At 32.6% G+C, this 27013-nt stretch overlaps 2 protein-coding genes across 5 annotated transcripts in view; both read left to right on the forward strand.

Moving 5' to 3' along the window:
• LOC140061059 (protein Smaug homolog 1-like) overlaps nucleotides 1-15910 on the forward strand; it is a 35313-nt gene extending 19403 nt beyond the window's left edge. For 3 of the 4 annotated variants that reach the window (XM_072107473.1, XM_072107474.1, XM_072107475.1), the window contains exons 6-11: nucleotides 2334-2420; nucleotides 6257-6470; nucleotides 8040-8247; nucleotides 8670-8844; nucleotides 9272-9455; nucleotides 9886-15910. In XM_072107473.1, coding sequence (XP_071963574.1) covers nucleotides 2334-2420; nucleotides 6257-6470; nucleotides 8040-8247; nucleotides 8670-8844; nucleotides 9272-9455; nucleotides 9886-9923 — 906 coding nt within the window. In that variant the 3' untranslated portion in view covers nucleotides 9924-15910. The remainder of the gene's footprint in view (nucleotides 1-2333; nucleotides 2421-6256; nucleotides 6471-8039; nucleotides 8248-8669; nucleotides 8845-9271; nucleotides 9456-9885) is intronic. The other variant, XR_011847397.1, reaches the window with a different exon arrangement.
• Nucleotides 15911-22492: 6582 nt separating this feature from the next.
• LOC140060816 (protein FAM177A1-like) lies at nucleotides 22493-26092 on the forward strand. Its single transcript, XM_072107164.1, has 5 exons — nucleotides 22493-22644; nucleotides 23034-23222; nucleotides 23598-23664; nucleotides 23795-23892; nucleotides 24211-26092. The coding sequence occupies exons 1-5, from the start codon at nucleotides 22597-22599 to the stop codon at nucleotides 24340-24342; spliced, it is 534 nt and encodes a 177-aa protein (XP_071963265.1). The 5' UTR covers nucleotides 22493-22596; the 3' UTR covers nucleotides 24343-26092.
• Nucleotides 26093-27013: the final 921 nt, after the last annotated feature.

A 27013-nucleotide genomic window follows, 5' to 3' on the forward strand; every position in this document is an offset into this window, starting at 1 on the left:
TTTAACTTGTTTTTGTTTTATCCAATTAGTTGTACACTATGTTTTAACTTTGATATTTAAACTACAGTCGACTCCGCCTAAGTCGAATTCGCGTAAGTCGAAAAATCGCGAAAGTCGAATTTTTTGGAAAGTCCCAATTCTTTCCTATATATTACTGTGTAATTTTTATTTGTAAGTCGAATTTTTCTAAGTCGAAATTCGTCTAAGTCGATGTCTTTTTGCGGTCCGAATACACACATTCTTTAGTGATTTATATCGTATAAGTCGAAGTCACAAATTACGCGGCAACAACGCGCTAAAAAAGCCGATGAAACAAACAACAGAGGGGATAATGTGGGACCATATCGGTTCTCTCAAGCAGGTTGTATAGTATAGGCGGCGTCCTACAACTCGCGCTAGTGTATAGTGTATGACTTGTTTCAGAGTTGAGAACTTGAGCGGCGTTTTGTGGGTACCTATTTTGTGCTAGACTGATGGCAATAAACAATGGATACCGATTTCGAATAAAAACCGAAATGTATTTATTATACGTTTTTGTATTGTTTCGGGCTTAAACCATAAAAGAAAATACAGTTTATCATTGCCGATAAAGAGGCTTAGCATTTATTAGGCCTAGCTAGCTAGCTAGCTAAGCAAACTCAATTCAAGAAGGCTCATCGCGTGGGCCGCGATTGCGACAGGGCAGGGTCCACTAGGCCTAGCCATAGCGCGGCTAGTGAGTGAACCTAGGCCTAGCATTTTTTTTTGGCAAATCTGTAAGTCGAAGTTCGCGTAACTCGAATTTTTATACCGGTCCCATTAGATTCGACTTAGGCGGAGTCGACTGTATTTCTAAAAAAATGTAGAACTTTTTTTAAGGGTACCTGTTTAGGACCCCCAAAAGGCGTCCCCCTTTTTAACTTGATTTGGTTTTATCCGATTAGTTGTACATTATGTTTTAACTTTGATATTTAAACTATTTCTAAAAAAAATTAAAATTAAATATATATCAAGGGTACCCCTTTGGGACTGTATGTTTTAACTTTGATATTTAAACTAATTATGAAAAAATAATATTTAATTATATGTGGTAGAACCTTTATTAAGGGGATCCCTTTGGGATCCCCCAAAAAATGTCCTCCTCCTCCTCCGAGTGTCCTCCTGTGAGTAGGAGTTCACCATATTGTTGAAACATATATTTCTTGTTTGTTTCATGGGAAAGTGTCCCCATTAAATAGTGTCCCAAGGGACTGGTTCCACTGTAATACAGTTAAATTGTAAGCAACGAAACTAAACATATAGCTAATTAGCATAAAACTATAAATATATAGCTAATTAGCATAAAACTAAACATATAGCTAATTAGCATTAAACTAAACATATAGCTAATTAGCATAAAACTGAACATATAGCTAATTAGCATAAAACTGAACATATAGCTAATTAACATAAGACTAAACTGTAGCTAATTAGCATAAAACTAAACATCAACTAATTAGCATTAAACTAAATATCAGCAAATAACATACAATTAAACATTAGCTAATTAGCATAAATTAAATGGATAAATAGCAATATAAATTAAAATAGATAAAACCAACAATTCATCATCATAGGCCTATGTTTATGTACGTTGTGATTATGACCTAAAATAGAATCTACACACATTTTCGTAGTGACACATGAATAGTTATACTGCATGTTTTTGACGATCTAAATTGCTAGTTAAAAACCATCATGTTTATAAATACACACACACGATTTTTTCGAATGCCTTAGAGCTTGTTTTGATGACGTCATTGTGTGAGGACATTTACTTATTATTCTCCGTCATTCATCATAAACGTATTACTTTCTATTTTTAAATATCATTTTAAACATTTTTATTTTTGTATATTTATTAATTATATTATTACTTGATGAGTAGTTATAATAACTGTTTTTAAAAATAAAAATATATTTACGTATTGGTCATTTATAATATTGTAAACTGTAGAAATTTATTATATATTTTTTTATTTATATTATAATATACAGTAACATGTAATAGATTCCTGTCATTTGATTGGACGATAGTGGTTCACATGTCATTTGATAGTATTATAAAACGATCATGTGATACTAATAATGTAGTACTTTTTTCTGGGTTTTTTTTTGTATAATTTATAAACCATGAAATTATTTGTATCATCGCACTCATAAACATTCATTATTTGTAGTATATAATTTTCCTAGTAGGTAGGTGAAGACATGTGACATCATAGGTCATCTCAAATTTAATGCTCCCTAGTATCTATCCAAATGTACAATTTGCTTTATTATCATAAAGTTTAACATCTTTTTTCTTATAACAGAAAGTTACAAAAGGTGCAAGGCATAAGATAGTGTTAAGCATTCAGAAGTTGAAAGAAAGACAAAGTACACTACAAAGTTTAGAAAAGGTAAGTACAGGCTACAGCTCTATTCAAACTATCAAACTTTATGTGACAAAAAATGTGATGTGCCCATATATGGACATGATGATGTTATCACTACCATATTTGGGAATATCACTACCATATTTGGGCACATTACACTGATAGTGTAGACATTTTCAATGAACAGTTCTATTTTATAATTATTTGACTTTGTAACATTGGATTTGTTTTTTCTTTTAGTATATTAACAGTGTTTTAAGCGTTGAATTAGTACTGAAAAAACTTCTTTGTTTGTTTGTTAAATTGACATTTACCATTCAAATAAAAAATAGTTTTCTGATTCAAATACGAAAAACATCATTGCAAAAGTTGTTTTTTCGTTCACTATGCTGTTATTTACTGATTAACAATTAATTAATATTACAATACATTAGCGAATGTATCTGTGAAAACCGCCGTTACGTTAATTTATGGTAACGATAATGCGAATACTGCTGCAAGTTTAGTTTGCGAGGCTTTTAACGCATTGACAAGTTACTTAAGCGATGTATATCGACGACGATATGAAGTGATATCTCTGATTTATCATCCCTGATCAGTCGAGGATTATATTTTCATTTGCCATCTCTGAGTTGAGATTAGGCTTGGTGCAAGTTTGACGGGTATAATCATTTCTGGCATTATCAACTCAACTCAATTTAAGTGTTGCTAGTCGCCATGTGCATATTCATTTTTTATATATTTATGTAAATTCTAAAAGTCGATGTTTATTTCAAGATTTTTTGCCGTTTTTACTTGTGGTGACTGTGGTTGTGTTTGTTTTCAACACCCGTTTTTTATAGTAATTTATGTTCTAGTAATTTTCGTTAATTGTTTCATATTTTAATTAATTATAATTATGTGGTAATTCTTTGATTTTCATGCATGGGTAAAAGAAAATAATATTCATAGAACACTTTCTTGGAAATTGTAATGCAGGCTTGTTATTGAGATGTTATATGGACAATATTTATTATTATTACTGTCTATTGATCTGTCCAATGCGGAAAATCGTGGTTGTTAAAAAAAAAGTTGTCATTATTAAAATCATAATCATTGACATATCAACAGTAATATTAGATTGTCATCAAAATCATTGACATATCAGTGATATTAGTTGTTATATAACACCTAAATATTATTCCTGTCTTTTTATCGGAGGATTATGGTCACATATTGTGCAATAGTATAAATAGTATTAACTTTTTTTAGCCTTTGGGAAGGAAAAAAATGTACAAACATAACTGTGATTCTGAATGTAAAATACAACAGTGCTGCCTATTTTTTTATAACAATAACATTTTTGGGGATGAGGTGAATGATGAAAGGTTATATTTCATCATTCGCCTTGTTGAAATATAACCTTTCATCATTCACCTCATGCCATTATTTGTACCATTACACTCATAAACATTCATTATTTGTATATCATTATCAATCACATCAACAATGATATTTGTTGCATTATCAAAATTATCATCAAATCATTTAAAAAACAACATTGATAAATTAATACTGATTTTGTTTCTAATTACCAACAATGACATTTGTTGTTTAAATGACATAACATTTTAGTCAGTTGTTAGTTGACATTAAGAGTAGAAGTACATAGACGCTGAAATGTAAATCATTTCTATTCAAACTCTTATGATTAATTGATTCTTGATTAACTGTGACAGGCGAGTGTTTGTAAATATTACATACTCTCCTCTCCAAATCCATTAATAGATTGAAAACGTTCTATTAATCTATAAACATAAAGTTCGTATGTAGTTTGTGAAGTCATTAAAACTACTAATTATAGTTTTTTCATGTTTAAAAATACATTTTGATAATATACATTTAGTTTATGATCACTCAAATCTAATTGTACTCAAAACAGCTCAATATTGTTTAGTTTGTTTTGAAGGATCATGTCAAAATTATTCTACTACATTAATTCTACTGCAGCTACTGGAGTACTTAACTACAGTTTTACTTGAAATAATAATAATAGTTTGTTTATGTAGAGGTTCATGAAAGAGTTGCTGCAAGTCCAAAATATCAACCGAATATTTGTATAGTATCCAAATTTGTCCAGTATCATAGGTGAATTCGGTGATACAGCATCACGTGTTTCACATGTTACGCCTGTATCATACCCTAATCCTTATCCTATCCTTCCATGATACATGCACCGCATGTGATACATTACCTATAAGATGCTTTAATACAGAATTTGACAAATATTGCCATATGTAAAGATGTAGCACTGAAAATCTGGTTTCAAATCAATTGTTTGATTTGGATTTTGTGGTTTTTCTTTGAGGCGAATGCATTATTAATATTATGAAGATTGTAATATTAATTTTAACATTAGTAAGCGTCGAAAGAAACACGTATAAATTACTTATAGTGCTATATGCATTGTTATAAAAAAAAAAATCCAGTTATCGATGCACTATGTTATTGTAAAAGAAATTACCAATAACCAAATAAAATTATAAATATAAATTAATTTTTCATATGACAAGATTTTTAGTGAAACCAATAGTTCATTTATTATATGAAATCATAATTTTAAAAATACAGCGCATATAAACATTTCCAATTCCTTTTGTTATTAAATACAATATTACATAACATGTTTAAAAACAACACTATGAGATAATGTAAAAAGGGATACACTCAAAAAATGAATGAGTAGATGACAATGGATTTAAGGGATTTTCTTGGTGGTTGTGAATTTAAAATGTGTATTGAATTTTAAATTATTTATGTTCATAACAATTATGAGAGACACTGAAGGTGGATTGTAGAAATCAATTATTTAAAGACGTTGTGTTTTGTTGGTATTAGTTATTAATTCAGTCTATATCATGTTGAATAGAGACAAAAAGCTTATATGAGTGGGTGGGTAGTGTAGATTTTCCAGTACTGTTGGGGGTATAGTTTTGCTGGGGAGGGGGGGGGGGGCGGAGGTTGGTAAGCTTGGTCACTCATCAATATCCTCTGTCATGTTTGTTTTAAAGCTCTGTCTACACTATAAAAAAAAAGTGTCATGTGCCCAAATATGGTAGTGATATGACATCATCATGTCCATTATATGGGCACATCACATTTTTTGTTTGTCACATAGAGTTTGATAGTGTAGACAGAGCTTTACATGGTAATGTAATCAACACTCTACAAAAAACACAATTCATCTATTTGGTCATCAATATTTAATAGATTTCTTAATATTATTTAAATTTATAATTTATTTAGTCTGGGCATTGTAGACGCTGTTGTTTACAAGTAGTAATATATTGGGCAAATAATATTTTTTATTGAGAGTTGAATTGAGAATAAAGTAAGAATGATTGTATTTATTGTAATTATTTTTTTTGTTTATTTAATTTTTAAAGCATTAATACAGTGAATATGATAATGAATATTATTAAGTAATGTCTATTCCCATCTACAGTACAATAACACCACTATAAAAATATAATAAGATTATGTTCAATATTATATGTAACTTATCTATTTTTTCATTAAAAAAATCAAATTATACTTTTTGCTATCTTTCTAATACCAGGGTCTTTGGTTCAAGTCATGAACAGTTCCAATACAGTGCCACTACCTAGCCTCATGTGAAACTTAATTTAGAAAGCCTGTAATTGGTGATTCACATAATTTGCTGTTGGAAGTTGTAAAATTAATAATAATAATAATATTTATTTCCACAACTAATAGAGCAAAATACAGAGTATCATAATAAATATAGAAACAATAATGAACATAATTAAAAAAATGCAAGAAAATCAAATAAAAATAAGTTTTATACATTCTTCTTGCAGGACATCATGTCAGACAGCAATGCTGGAACATTACGAAATGCGCTGAACGAAATCAAAACGATGCTCGGAACGCCCATCAGAAGTTACATACCCGAGAACGATAGTTACGATCAGTACGGTCAGGACTCACTGCCGTCTGATAGTGACCAAGGATCTTCACATTTGATTGCAAACGGGGATATACCTGGTCAGATCACAAGATTTATGGGGAAAAGTAAGAGTTTACGGTAGAAATCCTATTAAGGGCACACCTCCCGGACCAATAGGAGTGTTTCCTATCATTCTTTTTATGTGAAAGTGTCCCCTGAACACAGTAGTCCTCAAGCTCTATCTACACTATAAAATTTATGTGACAAAAAAATGTGATGTAGACAAGATGATATCACTACCATATTTGGGCATATCATTACCATATTTGGGCACATCACACTTTTTTTTTTCAAACTAGTTTGATAGTGTAGACGGAGGTTTGGGCTTTATGGCAGCCAAAGAAGGAAGGAGTATAAACATAGCTACAGAAAGGTTTAAAGCTCTGTTTACACTATCAAATGTTATGAATTTTATGAAAAATGTGCCTATATGCATATGATGATGTCATCACTACTATATTTAGGCATATCACTACCATGCTCCCTCCCCTCCAAACCAATCTACCCTGCAGGAGGCAAACTGTAATTGTGTGGGTATAACAGAGATAGTCTAGTCATCCTCGGGTACAGTATATAGTACTTAGTAGGCTCACCTTCCAATCCTGACAAAATGTTGCATTCAAATGTGATAAATGACAGTAATGAAATTACAAACATGAAAATATTAATGTTGTATGTTCAGAGAGTTTAAAAACTGAAACTAAATTGAAAGTTAACATTTTATACAACTTTCATGCTAGACAGTTTCTTGCTCTGTGTAATTATAACCGTGGTTAAAAAAGTAACGAGGGGAAATCCCCAGTTTTTACATTTATGCATTAACATAAATTATAATCCATGGAGGAAAGTAAATCAGTTGCGCCTGTCTACACAAGGAAATTATTACAAGTATGGAAACAATAATTCTTGACCTTTTGACCTATTGCGCCCTCTAGAGATATATTACACACAAATAAATCATCTTTATAATTATTTTCATTGTTGTATATATATCTTGAATCGAGTGCCTGAACGATTTTGGGAGGGGTGACGAAAACCAAACAGGGACACGTTCAAGTCTCTCCTGGCTCATGTACAAGAACCCAGCCCCTTTTTTGGAGGAGTAGAGGTTTACCCTGGAGTATTGTTTCTTTTGTCATGGAAAGACGCTATATATAAGAAACATCCAACCAATATTAATAATAAAAATAATTGAAAACTTATATAGCACCGGTATCCCCCACCCGTGTGGAGCTCATGGCACTTTGTGCATTAGAAACGTGCAAGTACAGTACATCAGCGAATAGCGACGTCTTCGGGTTGGTCTTGGAGCATTTAACTGTTGCTGGTAAACTGTTCCATACACTTAGTGCTGACCCCACTGATTTTTGACTTTATGCTCTTGAAGAAGGTTTTGTGACAATGAAAGTAGGCCTCTGCAGGATGATTCATAACGATCCACAAATATTGGCAACGTGTAATAATTAGTACCATAAAAAATGTTATGACTTGATAAAATTATCAAGAGATTAAATTTTAAGAGATATTTATTATATGTTTTGATACAACCTCCTGATCACTAACCTGGCTTTCATACAACCCCTGATCTTGCGCTGATGGCTATGACAATTTTTACTTTATATTTTTATCTTTAGTGTGTACACAGTTGGTGATGTTGAGAAGACCAGATGAAGATTCCATAAGCCTATACCTACAACTCCTTGAGAAATGTCTAAACCATGAAGCCTTCAGCAACATCCACAAGAAAAGACTGATGACGTGGCGCCAGAGCTTCCAAAAGTTTTCATCCAGAAGTCCGTACATTAGGAAGCAGTCCGTTCAAGATTTGCGAACTCCTAGAACGTAAGAAATAATAGATTTTAAACGTTTATTAAACAAGTACACATTACCCGAGTATATTTGCAGACATCCCAACTTGGAAATCATTAAATATTGAGATACTTTGAGGGCATTGTCATTTCTAAAATAAACATCCAAACATAGAGAGGTGCTATTTCAAAAACTCTTAAGTATCAGTATGCCAGGCAATTTATAAACATGACAATTTCAATATACACTGTGTGTTCGGATATGTGTTGGCACTGCATGCTTATTGTTTAGTTAACAAAAGGGCCTAAATAATAATTTATGCACTACCAGAATTTTTGGGGTCTTTAAGGGGTAGATAACTCAAAATACGCAGAAACTGGAGACCTACAGTATCTGTATTTGACATTCAACTTCCAAAATGCGTACCTCTACCTAGATCTACTTCTTATTTGTAGGTGGGGCCACGTTAGTAACATTCCAATTGACTACAAGCCTAGTTTACGAAGCCAGCGGCTGTGTTATCCACGACCTTTGAACCAACGTGTTCCAATGGTTATTGGTATGGGTTCAAGTGGCTTGTTTAGGCCTGTAACAAATCACGCCAGCAACTTGAACTATTCACCCCAACAGGTAAGTTTTATATGTCATTTCTTTCTTCAGTCCATGTCGTCCCACTGCTGAGCAAAGGCTTCTCCCAATTGGTGCCAGTTGTTCCTGTCTTTCACAAATCTTGGCCATGCTGTGGTAATGGTCTGTCTGATGAGCGCATCCCTTAATCTCAAATGAGGTCTACCCCTCTTTCTTTTCCAATATATTGGCACCTTTGGGCTGGCCAAATATATCTGGTTTTTTTTTGGAAAGTCTGGCATTCGGAATGTGTTAAAAGGATGGTGGTAAAAGGAATTTGGAACCTTTTGGTTCTCAAGAAAAGTCTGGTATTGGGCGAGTTTCTGGCTTTCAGAGAAACCCGTATTGTTACATACAATATAGCAGGGATCTTACAGAGAAAAGTTTATTTTCTGTAGTCATAATACCCTTTGTTTCCTATGTTATTTAGTTAAGTGGTAACCACCATCAGGGTGTCCAACGAACACAGTCTATGCCTGTACGCAGGATGTCACAGCCAGTTGTCCAGCAACAGGGTCTGCAGACGGCAGAGTCAACGGCAACTTTACAAGAACCGGATATTAACAACTGTTTGGAAAACTTGTGTCGGAGTGTTACGGAAATAGCTCTCAGTGGTGAGTATACATTATGTGGCCATATATAATTGCATGCGTGAGGTAAGGATGTTCATATTGCGTCTTTATGAGGTAGAAAATTAAAAACAGTGCCTAAAGTTAATAGATTTTTTGGCGCTTTTTCTCCCATCATACAAAATAGAGATTCTTATAGTGCATTTTTCAGTCCATGTACTGTGTTGAAAAGGAAGGGAAAAAAGAAAAGGGGAAAAAAGAAAGGCAAAAAAGGGAAATAAATAAACAAACAAAATTAAATAAATTTTAAAAAATAAGAAATAGATTTGGTCAAGTCCTCACCAAAATGTTTTGATGTATTTAAGTTTATTTATATTTGAGTAGACAAAGGTAATTATGTCTGTGCATAGAAAGCTAATCATTTTTACAAAATCAAGACTTTGGTGTTTACATTTTTCCTCAACATTTTACACAGATGGTCCTGAACGTAGCCTGGACTCAGTTGGAAACTAACGCACTTTAAGACGCGAGAGCAAACTATTAGCACCGTGAAGTTGACAAGAAGTGAATTATGGTATATGTAGGCGGTAAAAACTGGGAGAAAATTACTGATGCGAAAAATTCAAAAGCGAGAGGTGGGTTCTGATGGCAGGGTGAAATGACGCTGAGAAGGAAACTATCGCATCACGACAGTAATACACAAAAATAACCAACGACAGCTGATTGTAAATAAAATAAACCCGTGAAATTGTCGGTTAAGGTTTTGAATGTACTATAACCAAGAATTCATATTGCATGCACTGGCCTATAGCATGTTAAAATTATAAGTTTAACCCCTATAAAATAATAGCCTTCCCTGGTTTATGTTACTATAGATATTGGGTGTTTTTTTTTCACAGAGAAGCCATTTTATCGAGATTACTGGCCGATAAATGGTTCGGTGGTTTACATTTTTGAGGTTCCTATTCATATTCAAAAAATCATTATGTAAGAAAAATGTGTGTAGGATTTACAAGTAAAGAGGCGTGAATTCTCAGCTGTTTTATTAATCACTCTAGTAAAGCATACAATTTCATCAATAAAATGTTAGTGGGTGTGGGTTGGCGGGAATCCATGTTCAGTTTCAGCTGAATCTTTTCATATCCATAAAGTGGGTGGGATTTAGTCAATGTGTAATTTATAAATGCACTTTGGTCATGGGATTTATTGTCGTAACAATATCTGTGAGAAAAATCTGAAATTAAGGTAAAAAGTTCTGAATCAATGTATCTAGAACATCTTGTTTTTGTTAGTATTACATGGATCTCTAGCACTTTTTATAGATTTGCTATATTTGAAAAAGTAGCTCCCATTATGATTTAATTCGCGTAAAGAAAGAAAAACATTTAAATCATCTTTCTAATTGATTGATTTTCTTTTGAATTTATTTGTCTTAATTAAGCAACATTATTAAACTTTCGCGAAAGTTTATATATTTTTTTTAGTCAGAAATATCTATTAGTTGAACTGTTGACCAGCTCAGCTATTCTATTGAGAGTTTGTGTGTTGATGTAACGCTTCTATATAAATCATTTGGATATGAAACTTTAGTAAATTCGTAAGTACTTTGATGTCGTCATTGATTATATATCACAAATATATATATGTGTTTATTATGCTTTGGAAGCTCTAGTTGTAATCGATGGATATTTGGTTTAGTATTTGTGGTGTTACTCAAGTTTAAAAAGGTGACAGTTGTTTGTCCTCCTATTCAAATCTTCCTCCGTTATCAGTAGCGTACTTTTTCAAAATTTTAAGGTATATTGTAAAGTGGTTACACTCAAGCTGGCTGTTGTCGTATTGAACAAAGACAGTTCCTGGTGTTTTACCCATATGCGGGGTTTGTATCGAACTTGTGTTGTACAATTCTGATTGGTTGTTTGATACATCGTGTCACGGTTCACTTCAGTTTCCATGGTGTATCTGTCTTAATAGCACCTTGTACAGAGTGAAATAAAACCCATAAAATATGCACTTTTCCCATTATCTAACAACAGGATGCTGAGCTTGTCTTGCCAAGATTGGGACTTGTAACAGTCCTTTGATCTTATGTCTGGCTGCGACAAATACCAGCAGTATGTGCATATTCTCTGCGATGAGCAGTGTCTGTAGGATGTGGAACTGATTGTGTTGCAGCCATAGATAAACCCTTTGATCTACGGAGCTCAGCATCATGTTGTTAGATTGGCTTTGTCATACCTTGTCTTTTCCAGTCTATCTCTTCTACCTATTGTTACCCATAATTCATTGTGGTTCTTTCTGTTCCTTTTATCTTGTTTAAAACGTATATAACTTTGAATGGTAAACACTGGTTGTTTTTTCTATTTTTGTGAATTTAATGTCATTGTGGCAGGAGCCATTTCATTTAGAATAGCGCTGTATATTATATAATTGATATACTTATGGCTCCGCAGTTAATTTAACTTTTTTAGGTGAAGTCTGATAGGTAGTAGTTTATTATTAAACCCAATTAATTTTTTTATTAACACATTAAAATTTCGAAATTTGCATTTTTTTTTCTCAATTTCGACTCCAAATTCTTAAGAAATTATCACTCAACATAAAGAAATTATCACTCAACATAATAGGTTTTCCCCTAAGATTATAATATATTTTTGTATAATTTTAAAAATATTTCTTGCATGATACATAATTAATCTTTCTCGTATTTTTCCATTAAATTTCTTTTTATGGTGTTCCATAAATTCTTATTAGTTGATACTCAAGATAACATATTTCATGATGTAGAAAGCCTTTAGGGTGGAAACAGGTAAAATCCAAGCATTATAGTGTGATCATTATTCTGTGAATAATGTCTTGTCATACAAACATTTCTTTTTCAATCAAAGTCACTATACAAACACTTGATGTGATTTCTACTAAAAATTGCTCATCAAAACCTTGAGAACAAGTAAACAACAGTTTTATGTATATTTATTTAATGCACTGTCTTAGCTGGTTGGATGTTGATGTGATTGAGACGTCCTCTGGAAGGAATTCTTAGCTTTCGTGTTGAAACTGAAAATTAAAACCAATTTAGATATTAAAATTGCACGTATCTTACAAGACTACAGTGTATAGTAAATTGCAAAGAAAAATGCATTTAAACATTTTTTTTTCTCTTTTTCTTCTGTTTAAGTTTTTATTCTAGTTTCTTTCCATTTGCGATGATTTAAGCTCTGTCTACACTATCAAATTTTATATGACAAAAATATGTGATGCGCCCATGGACATGATGTCATATTTGGGCACATCACACTTTTTTGTCAAACTAGTTTGATAGTGTATACAGAGCTTTACCAATATTGTTTCAATAATAGGCAACTGTATCTGCTAAAACTTAACAAGAAATCAAATGTGAGAAAGATGCTCATACCAAAGTCATCCCACAAACATTTAATTTTCATGATGCTCATTAGACTACACATCGCTGTTGAGTCTAACAGACATTCTGCATATGCCCATATGTTTCTGATCTTGCACAAAATGTCTTTTGTCAGCTCTCTGATTGATGAATTAAAGTAAGGGGCGTGTAGCACAGTGTGTCGAAAGTTCGAATCCAATCCAAATCATTGCTTGTATCCTTAGGCAAGACACTTTACATTGCCTCTCTCCACCCAGGTGTATAAATGGGTACCTGGTATAGATCAAAACACAACTGCGCTAATTACGACTGCAACATTATGGAAATATCTTTTCAGATGTGTTTGATCCACAACATTACCAGGGTAATAATGTAAAGAGCCTAGAGGCTTTGTGCATTAAGCTCTATATCGATGTATTATCATCATAAAACGTAACTAGGACTTAGCAAATGGAAAGCTCTCTATTTCTCTGTACCTTTCATAGTGACTTCTATATACTTATTTTTTAACTGAACTACGTTACATTTAAATATACTTGTTCTATTTATGTACAATTTTATATAAAAATGATTTTAGTAGACTTTGCGGGACAAACCAACTATTTTTACTGGTATCTGTGTGGATATGCTTGATGTATTTTTTTTCCAACAGATTGAGTGTGTGATTTTTTGGGTGGTAACAACATATGTAGTAATCTTTGGTTTACAGTAGAACCTCTATTAAGGGGACACTTTCAGGACCAATAAAAGGTCGCTAAATGCATGTCAAAGTAAAGAGTACACACCAGACTATAGAGTTCTCTAAAGAAGAGGAGGGCTTATTATTTTCATAAAATTAAGCTGTTGGAAATATGTTTGATGATGGTGCCATCCATAGTGGTTTTATTCACATAGTTAGGCTGTTGGAAATATGTTTGATGATGGTGTCATCCATAGTGGTTTTATTCACATAGTTAGGCTGTTGGAAATATGTTTGATGATGGTGTCAGCCATAGCGTTGAACTTGTAGTGTCCTTCCGTCGTTTGACGGTAAAGTGTCCCCTTAGTAGAGGTGTCTGAAGGAAATTGTTCTACTGATTATAAATATTGAAATTCTTTTAATTCTTGCAATTATCAGGTGCTGCCGGTACGGTATTTTTGTTTGGCTAAAATTGAAAAACAACTAAAATGAGATTGAATATGAATAAGCAGTCTCGTATTATAAATTAAGCTTGTTTTCTAGCCTGTTTCTTATGTATGTTGATCATACTTATTTCTTAGAAAAACGTTTATTTTTGTGAGAAATCAAAATCTTGATAGGTAATAAGAATAATGTTAATTATATAATCCCAGTTAGATTTATTGTAAACAGTGCTGATTTTCCGAAATGTCACCATTATTTTCTGAAATTATGTCACCATGATTTTCCGAAATGTCACCATGATTTTCCAAAATGTCACCATGATTTTCTGAAATTTCACTTTTATTTGTGTAAATATGTCACTGCGGTTTGCTTTAAAAAAAATCACCCTGGTTTGCTAAAGATTTTCGCCCTGATAAGGGATTGCATAAAATGTCACTTCGATATAAAAATTTCGCTGTGATTTGCTAAAATGCCACTTTGATTTGCATAAAAATGTCACTGTGATTTGCATACAAATGTCACTTTGATTTTCATAAAGATGTCACTGTGATTTGCATACAAATGCCACTGTAATTTGCATGCAAATGTCACTGTGATTTGCATAAAAATGTCACGGTGATTTGCATACAAATGTCATGGTGATTTGCATACAAATGTCACTGTGATTTGCATAAAATGGTTATTGTTTGCATTTGAAACCATACATTACATTAAAACTGTTTGTTTCTAGTCAAGACTGAGATTAATCTGTTTTAATACTATTTTCATAAAAAGGTTTAATGTATTGTTTTCTCTATTAATGTACCCTTATTAATAAAAGAACTGTAGAGGCATTCTGTATTGAATATGATACATCTGTTAAATGACATTTGAACCCTCTCCTAACAAAATATGTATTTTCTCTTTTGTTTGACCCTGCTTTTTATTACATTTTTTGATTCAAAATAAATGTTGAATGAGTGAAAATGCCGCCTGATTGAAAGCCCCAATACGTTGCATGTGCTTTTCGACCGAAATTGGTAAAGAGTTGCTTCAACCAAATTGCATTGATTCTGTCGCATACAGTATTTGAAAGTTGCATTGTTAACAAGTTTTGTTTAGTTTTTAAATTTATACAAAACAAAGTTAATTTATGGGTATATATGTTATTATGGTTTAATGATATTACTTCCAGTCATAAAACATGATGCAATAATATTGCCGTGACGGAAGATATTAGCCAAAATACGAACAAACTTAGCCTTGTACTGTACATGATTTTTGCTGTAATTAAACTGGTTGACAATGTTGTTTTCATATCGCTAAATGCATGGCAAAGTAAACTGTACACAACAGGTAAATTATAGAGAGTTCTCAAAATGTTTTAAGAGAAGGACTTACCATTTACACAAAATTAGGCTGGAAATATGTTTATTTAATGGCAACCAATTGTCTGTGCTGTATCTCGCGTATGGCATTATATGACAAAAATCAAAGGCAATGTATGTAATACAGTATCACATGTTGCTCCTATATTATGTTTAGGTTCAAGATACAGGCTTCACATGTGATACTGTAGGCCTACATAAGATTACAGACTTAGCTTAATATGATACTAGTCAAATTATAGATAGAGGCATACAGTACAGGGAATCTGCAAATATGACCATGGATGAGTATAAGACTTGAAACCATTTGATGTAGAAATCCAAATTTGAGTAGCCCTTCCTAAAAAAAACAACTGGTGTACAATACTGTATTGTGAACTGTACCATTTTCATTTTGGGGGTGTTACGAATAATACACAGATTTATTTCCTCAATGTAATACTCTCATGCATGTTTTGTCAAGTATTGTCCGTATATAATGAAACCAATTTTTTGTTATTATTTAATATGGGATTTTTTTGGGTGAGTAAAATTACATTTACATTTTACTACAGTAATCCGAGAAAATGGTTACATGTGCCCATTGCTTTTATTGCATTAAATTGCATTCAAAGTCATGTTTTTGTTTGTGTTGTTTTATTTTGTGGAAAAAAATGTGGAAAATTTTGCGAAAGATAATGAATATTAAAATGAACAGACAGAGTGAGTAGCACAAAAATATGCAGGATAACAAAAAAAGAAGAATTAAATGACGAAGATTAAAATGGTATAATGACGTATGATGCATTGTACCAATTAATTAAACAATGAAGGAAACTAACAAGAAATTAAAAGAAACACCAAGAAGACCAAAAGAAACCGGGATAACCCAAATAAAAAAAGATTTAAGGAAAAAAATGTAGAATTTAGCAACAAAACCATCCTGTCCAACGGAGAAAAATATGGAAACAAGTTGTGGAAAGCGTAATGTCTGAATGACGAAAAAGTTTCACAAATTTTTCGGAAAGTTTCCAGTGTTATATGCAAAATATATTGCGTTATCACCATCTTAGAGAGTCATAGTAATCAGTTATATCAAAAAATAAAAAGGTTGAAATTTGGCCATTTTTCAGAAATTGGCTAAAAACGCACTTTTTAAAATACTGTTATTATGCAATGTATATATTGCTATATATTGCGTTATAAGCATCTTATAGACGTATAGTAACCATTTATGTCAAAAAAATAAAAAGGTCGAAATTTAGCCAAATTTCAACCTTTTTATTTTTCTATAACACTGGTTACTATAGCCTATGCTATAGACTATGCGCATGTTTATTGTACTATAGTAACCATTTAAGTCAAAAAATAAAAGGGTTGAAAAATGGCCAAATTTCGATCTTTTTATTTTTTGATTAAACTGATTACTATAGCATAATAGACATGAGCAGAACCCATTATTCGACTCTGCGCATGTTTATTGTGCTATAGTAACCATTTATGTTATAAAATAAAAGGGTCGAAAAATGGTAATTTTTCGAAAATTTCCCTGTACTATAGTACAGGTATTTCTTCCAAAACCGACCAAATTTCGACCTTTTTATTTTTTGATAAAACTGATTACTATAGCATGCGCAGAACCCATTATTCGTCTCTGCGCATGTTTATTGTGCTATAGTAACCATTTATGTCAAAAGATAAAAGGGTCGAAAAATGGCAATTTTTCGAAAATTTCCCTGTACTATAGTACAGGGATTTCTTCCAAAACCGACCAAATTTCGACCTTTTTATTTTTTGATAAAACTGATTACTATAGCATAATAGACATGCGCAGAACCCATTATTCGTCTCTGCGCATGTTTATTGTGTTATAGTAACCATTTATGTAAAAAAATAAAAGGGTCGAAAAATGGTAATTTTTCGAAAATTTCCATGTACTATATATAGTACAGGGATTTCTTCCAAAACCCACAAAATTTCGACCTTTATATTTTTTGATAAAACTGATTACTATAGCATAATAGACATGCGCAGAACCCATTATTCGTCTCTGCGCATGTTTATTGTGTTATAGTAACCATTTATTTCAAAAAATAAAAGGGTCGAAAAATGGCAATTTTTCGAAAATTTCCCTGTACTATAGTACAGGGATTTCTTCCAAAACCGACCAAATTTCGACCTTTTTATTTTTTGATTAAACTGATTACTATAGCATAATAGACATGCGCAGAACCCATTATTCGTCCCTGCGCATATTTATTGTGCTATAGTAACCATTTATGTTAAAAAATAAAAGGGTCGAAAAATGGTAATTTTTCGAAAATTTCCATGTACTATAGTACAGGGATTTCTTCCAAAACCGACCAAATTTCGACCTCTTTATTTTTTGATAAAACTGATTACTATAGCATAATAGACATGCACAGCACCCATTATTCGACTCTGCGCATGTTTATTGTGTTATAGTAACCATTTATTTCAAAAAATAAAAGGGTCGAAAAATGGCAGTTTTTCGAAAATTTCCCTGTACTATGGTACAGGGATTTCTTCCAAAACCGACCAAATTTCGACATTTTTATTTTTCGATAAAACTGATTACTATAGCATAATAGACATGCGCAGAACCCATTATTCGTCTCTGCGCATGTTTATTGTGTTATAGTAACCATTTATTTCAAAAAATAAAAGGGTCGAAAAATTGCAATTTTTCGAAAATTTCCCTGTACAGGGATTTCTTCCAAAACCGACCAAATTTCGACCTTTTTATTTTTCGATAAAACTGATTACTATAGCATAATAGACATGCACAGCACCCATTATTCGACTCTGCGCATGTTTATTGTGCTATAGTAACCATTTATGTCAAAAAATAAAAGGGTCGAAAAATGGCAATTTTTCGAAAATTTCCCTGTACTATAGTACAGGGATTTCTTCCAAAACCGACCAAATTTCGACCTATTTATATTTTTTGATAAAACTGATTACTATAGCATAATAGACATGCGCAGAACCCATTATTCGTCTCTGCGCATGTTTATTGTGTTATAGTAACCATTTATTTCAAAAAATAAAAGGGTCGAAAAATTGCAATTTTTCGAAAATTTCCCTGTACAGGGATTTCTTCCAAAACCGACCAAATTTCGACCTTTTTATTTTTCGATAAAACTGATTACTATAGCATAATAGACATGCACAGCACCCATTATTCGACTCTGCGCATGTTTATTGTGCTATAGTAACCATTTATGTCAAAAAATAAAAGGGTCGAAAAATGGCAATTTTTCGAAAATTTCCCTGTACTATAGTACAGGGATTTCTTCCAAAACCGACCAAATTTCGACCTTTTTATTTTTCGATAAAACTGATTACTATAGCATAATAGACATGCGCAGAACCCATTATTCGTCTCTGCGCATATTTATTGTGCTATAGTAACCATTTATGTCAAAAAATAAAAGGGTCGAAAAATGGTAATTTTTCGAAAATTTCCCTGTACTATAGTACAGGGATTTCTTCCAAAACCGACCAAATTTCGACCTGTTTATTTTTTGATAAAACTGATTACTATAGCATAATAGACATGAGCAGAACCCATTATTCGACTCTGCGCATGTTTATTGTGCTATAGTAACCATTTATTTCAAAAAATAAAAGGGTCGAAAAATGGCAATTTTTCGAAAATTTCCCTGTACTATAAAACAGGGATTTCTTCCAAAACCGACCAAATTTCGACCTTTATATTTTTTGATAAAACTGATTACTATAGCATAATAGACATGTGCAGAATCCATTATTCGACTTTGCGCATCTTTATTGTGCTATAGTAACCATTTATGTCACAAAATAAAATGGTCGAAAAATGGTAATTTTTCGAAATATTTCCTGTACTATAGTACAGAGATTTCTTCCAAAACCGACCAAATTTCGACCTTTTATTTTTCGATAAAACTGATTTCTATAGCATAATATACATGCGCAGAACCCATTATTTGTCTCTGCGCATGTTTATTGTGCTATAGTAACCATTTATGTCAAAAAATAAAAGGGTCAAAAAATGGCAATTTTTCGAAAATTTCCCTGTACTATAGTACAGGGATTTCTTCCAAAACCGACCAAATTTCGACCTTTTTATTTTTCGATAAAACTGATTACTATAGCATAATAGACATGCACAGCACCCATTATTTGACTCTGCGCATGTTTATTGTGCTATAGTAACCATTTATGTCAAAAAATAAAAGGGTCGAAAAATGGTAAATTTTCGAAAATTTTCCTGTACTATAGTACAGGGAATTCTTCCAAAACCGACCCAATTTCGACCTTTTTATTTTTTGATAAAACTGATTAATATAGCATAATAGACATGCGCAGAACCCATTATTCGTCTCTGCGCATGTTTATTGTGCTATAGTAACCATTTATGTCAAAAAATAAAACGGTCGAAAAATGGGAATTTTTCGAAATATTCCCTGTACTATAGTACAGAGATTTCTTCCAAAACCGACCAAATTTCGACCTTTTTATTTTTCGATAAAACCGATTTTTATAGCATAATATACATGCGCAGAACCCATTATTTGTCTCTGCGCATGTTTATTGTGCTATAGTAACCATTTATGTCAAAAAATAAAAGGGCCTGACATATATGTCTGTAAGGATGTGGACGACAACACAAAAGGAAAAACACGCCTTTTCTCACTTTTACCACGGTCCGGTGGTGTATTTGGTTTTAATTTGTTTTTAGCATAACAATAGAGATCAGTATGGTCCTTTTAATCAGATCTTTAATTAAGTAAGAGACAAAACTATCTGCTTCCTTGACCGGTTCATGAATACAAAAAAAAGCAAATCATTTAAAAAAGACTGTTACAATTATAGGGGGCAGCAACACCTATAGGGGGCAGTATTTAATTATCACATGATTAGATTAATCCCCACACTCCCCTGTTTAAGCTGAGTTTGTCCTCAAACTTAATATTATTCACAACAAGAAGAATCTTTTCAGTATTTTCAGAGTCAATGCCAGCATCATCAGGCCAGTCAGGGTAAACGTCCCCAGTACCATCGTCTTCAACAAAGGACTCTACACATTCCCCTTCGGCTCCCACAAAGTGTCTCATCTTCTTCTCTGGGAGAACATATACTGTGTTTCCATTACCATGGGCAGCACGCCTAGTTGCTTCTAGTTCGGCTCTTAGCTCATCAACCGTCCTCTGCACATCTCGCAACGATGCCTTGCTTGCCATCACTGATCTCTAATGTTAAAGCCAAATACGATCCACGATCCCACTTCTGACACCAAATTGTAAGGATGTGGACGACAACACAAAAGGAAAAACACGCCTTTTCTCACTTTTACCACGGTCCGGTGGTGTATTTGGTTTTAATTTGTTTTTAGCATAACAATAGAGATCAGTATGGTCCTTTTAATCAGATCTTTAATTAAGTAAGAGACAAAACTATCTGCTTCCTTGACCGGTTCATGAATACAAAAAAAAGCAAATCATTTAAAAAAGACTGTTACAATTATAGGGGGCAGCAACACCTATAGGGGGCAGTATTTAATTATCACATGATTAGATTAATCCCCACATGTCTATTATTATCTCTTATTACTATATTTCCCTGTACTATAGTACAGGGATTTCTTCCAAAACTGACCAAATTTCGACCTTTTTATTTTTTGATAAAACTGATTACTATAGGATAATAGACATGCGCAGAACCCATATTTTGTCTCTGCGCATGTTTATTGTGCTATAGTAACCATTTATGTCAAAAAATAAAAGTTCGAAAATTTCCCTGTGCTATAGTAAAGGGATTTCTTCCAAAACCGACCAAATTTCGACCTTTTTATTTTTTAATAAAACTGATTACTATAGCATAATATACATGCGCAGAAGTCATTATTTGACTCTGCGCATATTTATTGTGATATAGTAACCATTTATGTCAAAAAATAAAAGGGTCGAAAAATGGCCATTTTTAGAAAATTTCCCTGTACTATATTATAGGGATTTCTTCCAAAACCGACCAAATTTATTGTTCTATAATGGCCATTTTCGAAAATTTCCCTGTACAGGGATTTTTTCCAAAAATAGCCAAATTTCGACATTTTTATTTTTCGATAAAACGGGTTAGCATAGTATAGTTGACTTGCGCAGAACCCATTATTCGACTCTGCGCATATTTATTGTGCTATAGTAACTATTTATGTCAACCAATAAAAGGGTCGAAAAATGGTCATTTTCGAAAATTTCCCTGTACTATAGTACAGGGATTTCTTCCAAAACCGACCAAATTTCAACATTTTTATTTTTTGATAAAACTGATTACTATAGCATAATAGACATGCGCAGAACCCATTATTTGTCTCTGCGCATGTTTATTGTGCTATAGTAACCATTTTTTTCCAAAAATGGCAAAATTTCGACTTTTTTAAAATACTATTATTATTATACAATAATATTGCTATAATATGTGCATATATTGCGTTATAAGAATCTTATAGACGTATAGTAGTAACTATTTATGTCAAGAGGGGAAGAAAAAATTTTGAGTATGTGACAGGCTGTAATCTGCCTGAACATCTAAGTCATGTTTTTAGATAAAATACATTTATTTATAGTATTTATCCGACAAGAAAACTTACTTATATATGTCATGGGATATTTTTCTAGCCATAATGATGATTTACTAACGCGACCGAAAAAAAAGACGCGACCGCGATGTATCAAAAACGTCTGGCGGCGCTACATACAGAAATGCCGCAGAGCCATATATATAAAGAGTTACGACATTGAAGTTGAACTTTTTCTTATATTTAAAAAAATGTAATTGCACATTTTACGATGAAATATCGATGTGCACAGCGTACAGAAGTACTTGCGGCAAAGAATATTGCGCACGCGTGCGCTTCCATGTAGGCCCTAGCATTTATTTTTTTGTTGTTATAAAAAATATATATATATGTTACCAAATCAATACATTAATAAAATTAATTACTAAAAGAAAAACGGAATCTAAGAGTTATTTCATAGACAACAAAATCTAAAAATAATGCACAAACTATAGGAAAACGCTATACAAAAGAGACGCGCGCGCCCTCAGCGTGCGAATTCTTTGACACAAAAATGGCTTCTAATCTTCAATGTCGTAACTCTTTATATGGCTCTGAAATGCCGGAAGTTGATTGATGCGATCAATCATATCATCATCAAACATTTTGTGTATCCCACTCTGAATTAAGTATCCCCCTCTCCTTCTTTCGCATGTTATATATACAGCAAAAAAACATTCTATTAAAATAACATCATGCAGCAACAATCGGACATACCATCCAAGAATTCCGTTTCAAACGAGGTATTTATTATATTTGTATTTCATAAGAATAGCTAGGCCTTAGTTAGGAGGATGCTGTTTCGTTTTAATTATAAGTTAGTATCTAGGCCAGACCTAGGCGGGCACAGAAAATCGGGCACATCATGGACGATCGGGCCCATTGATTATTATAGGGCCTAGGCCTAAACAAGTTTCTATACTACTAGGCCTAGTGGCCACATCTAGGCCCTAGACCTAACTACTGTAGATAGTCTGTATTTTGGATTCCTGTATTTTTGTACTGTACATGCATAAAATTCACAACTTAATTATATTCATTTATTATATATTAAAATATATTATAATTAAAATATATTAGGGCCTAGGCTAGTATTGATTATTGACAATCGTGTCTTTTGTTTATATTTCAGACTTTGTTGATAGGCAACAAGGGTGGGTTACTGTCAGCAGCCCTTCCACCTGAAAAAGAATTTGAAGCAATCACATTGGAAGAGAAGAAACAACCAAAACGAGTGCTTCATTTTAGTGATGGAATTCTCGAAGAGTTCAGTTCAGATGAAGAAGAGGATGAAACTGATGCTCAACCAAAAATAGACCCTGTATGCTTAACCATGAGGAACCATATTCTTACTCTTTGTTTCTCATCTATTTGATTTAAATAATATCTGATGACAATCAGGCCCAGAAATAACAACCTAACCACTAAATAATCAACCTAACCACGGTGCTACTACATTTTCGCGCCTCAATCTCTCAAGTTTACCCAATTTAACAAACATTCACCTGCGGTGATGGTCCGTGTCCGACCATGGTGTTTATGCCCAGTTAGTTGCGAAAGTACAGTAGCACCCCCACCTAAAGAAACTGACCCTCCTCCTCATGTCCGATTGTTTTCTCTACTTTTATTCCATTAACACTCTTCAGATCATTGCCGCCCAATTCATTAGCTTTTACTAATTACTTATGTTTTACAGAAAACCTTGACTTGGATCCCATATTTATGGTATTATTGTGTGCTTGGAGCGACAAAAACATTGTCCGGTATCGTACCTTATATTATTATCACTTTCACTGAAATAAACAATTGTTAAAATAACCTGTGTTCATATATTACTCACTCAAAAACACAAACTTACTGTACTATTTAATAATTGTTGTTCTGTTCTTTTAGTTTGTGATGTAGTAGGAGAGAAATTTGCTTGGTGGCTCGGAATTACGTCGCCTAAATATCAGTATGCTATTGATGAGTACAACAGACTAAAAGAAGAGGTGTGGCTACAATTTCACTACAGTACATTATTACCATATACTGTACATGACCAAAGCCAGGGAATACGATTTAGGAAAAATTAGTGGGTGGGGTGGAATGTATAATTTAGATTGGATTAACAATGAAATTCAACTTTGCTATTATTTATTATCTATAGGTATATGGAATATTCTGACTACTAAAAATAAGTCAATTACCTCTTAACTTTCCCAACTTTATAAACATCAATACAATAGTCAAATTAATTTGTGTCTTGTCTTTTCAATTAAAAATAAATTCAGATCATTTTAAAACATTTCTTATTATATGTTTATTAGGAAAGAGAGGAACTTGATGAAGAGATGAAGGAACGAGAAGAGGAAAAAAATAGAGTGGCTGAAATGAATGCGAAAGAAATGTACACGGATAAAGGAAACACAGGAAGTGATCCTGCGTCATCCAATATATGACCTTTAGTTAGAAACAACCAATTAATCTCAAAACATACAATACAATATTTGTTGTTATAAATAAGTTGGGGATTTCTACTATTAATGACATGTATTGAATATTATCAAAGGCAAAAACCATTGTGTGTACACAGTTTTTATACACTGATACCTACACATCTGTCTTATCTATTAGTCCACATTCTGGCTGACATCACATGTACTTTATTTGTGAATTCACCTTTTGCTGTTGCCTTCCTTGCTCCAACCTAAAAAATAAATCCCAGTCTACATTAGAAAAATTTACCAAGTGTAGACCAGGTGAAAAACTTTGGCAAACTGCGGAAAAGAAGTTGGGCCACACATCCATGCTTGTTTGCTGATATTTATGAACTCAACCAATCAAATCACAGTCTGTCTAGTCATGTGATTCTGCAGGTGTATAAAGTGTCTAGTCCACACTAGCAAACTTTAGTTGCAAACTCAAGAAAAGTAAAGTTATTCAAGATAAATTTGCCAGTGTAAACCAGTTGATAAACTTTGCAAAACTCCAGAAAACGCGTTTGTAAACTTGAAAAGTTTGGGTCATGCGTTTGCTTGACAAACTAATTTGATTTGTGAGCTCAGTGAATCAAATCAGTCTTTTTATTCATGTGATTCTGCAGAGTGGACTGGTTTTCAATAACTTCTCTACAACAGTGGCAAAGTTTGGTTTGGTAAATTTTGTAGATTAGGCTTAATAAAGAAGAGGTACCAAAATGTAAACATATACTTGTATTTCAGTATTTGATTGTAATGGATGTATATGTATTCATATATTTAGTGTATTTTTACTTTTTCTGTATTTAATACAGTAGTTTCTCTTTTTATATTAAGTTTTATTTGTGTGTTTTACAATATTTTTACTGTATGATGTTTACTTTTGCTGTATTTAATACAGTAGTTTGCAATCATTTAAAGAGACCAATCAAATTCTTCACAATCTGTAAATTTGAATATTTAAAAATATATAAATAATTATTAATGTATTTAGTTTGATTAGCAGTATTTAGTATTAGTATTAATGTGTATAAAACTATTTTTCTATCCTGAATGGTTCCAAAATAATTTTCTTTCATATTCCCTCCATATATTTGTTGCATAAAGTAAGTACAGTACATTGGAACCCTATTAAAGCTTGGTTTCCACTAGGACGCGACGCAAACAAGTTGACCTATGACATGCGACAGAATAATTCATTGCTTGTAATTGGTCAAATCCATTGCATTATGTCATTGTGTTGCGTCTCTAGTGGGAACACCTTCAGGATAAGGGTGTCCTCTAAATAGGAGTAGGATGTAAACATTTTACATAATATGTTGTCCTGGTTTGTTAACAGAAAAAGTGTCCCCAAAGGATGTATTCTACTCTAATTATTATATATCTTAATAGTTGATGTTTATTGTGGAAAAAAGTAGTTGTGATAAAAGAAATTACTAGAATCTTGCCATTTAAGTTGATTAAATGTATAGTTTACAATGAAAATGTAAATACTATTACTAAGTTCCTTTCACCTAAAAACTGTGTGCCTACAGAATCAACCTGTCAAATCATTAAATGCTTGACATCTGTCGATATTTAAAACGTCTTATTATTTTGCTAAAATTTCATACAATTATATAATGAGTGTGATATTTATATTATACTATGAATTACTAGTAATAAGTGACTGCAATGTTAATATTTTGTTTATATATTTCTGTGTGCAATAAACTTTGTAAATGCTACACTATTAAGGCCTATATTGTTGATTATTCTACAAAAATGTGATGTTTTGTTCAACACACACTAATATTTTCTCCATTCAATGAATATAATGCATTCATTACTTTACCTAATGCAAACAAAAACCTGCCACTCTGACCACAGCAGTTTATTTATGGTAGCACAATGGTGTTGGTTTCACATTTATCGGTCTTTTGTCTTTGTTCATGTCTTTCCTATATCATCATTCTTTCTATTCCTAACATTCCTGTTTTCACCATCCTTTCTATTCCTAACATTCCTGTTTTCACCATCCTTTCTATTCCTAACATTCCTGTTTTTCACCATCCTTTCTATTCCTAACATTCCTGTTTTTCACCATCCTTTCTCTTCTTAACATTCCTGTTTTCCACCATCATTTCTATTCTTAACATTCCTGTTTTTCACCATCCTTTCTATTCTTAACATTCCTGTTTTTCACCATCCTTTCTCTTCTTAACATTCCTGTTTTTCACCATCATTTCTATTCTTAACATTCCTGTTTTTCACCATCCTTTCTATTCTTAACATTCCTGTTTTTCACCATCCTTTCTATTCCTAACATTCCTGTTTTTCACCATCCTTTCTATTCCTAACATTCCTGTTTTTCACCATCCTTTCTATTCTTAACATTCCTGTTTTTCACCATCCTTTTTATTCTTAACATTCCTGTTTTTCACCATCCTTTCTATTCCTAACATTCCTGTTTTTCACCATCCTTTTTATTCCTAACATTCCTGTTTTTCACCATCCTTTCTATTCCTAACATTCCTGTTTTTCACCATCCTTTCTATTCCTAACATTCCTGTTTTTCACCATCCTTTTTATTCCTAACATTCCTGTTTTTTACCATCCTTTCTCTTCTTAACATTCCTGTTTTTCACCATCATTTCTATTCTTAACATTCCTG

Source organism: Antedon mediterranea, chromosome 10, assembly GCF_964355755.1.
Source record: "Antedon mediterranea chromosome 10, ecAntMedi1.1, whole genome shotgun sequence".
NCBI classification, from domain to species: Eukaryota; Metazoa; Echinodermata; class Crinoidea; order Comatulida; family Antedonidae; genus Antedon; species Antedon mediterranea.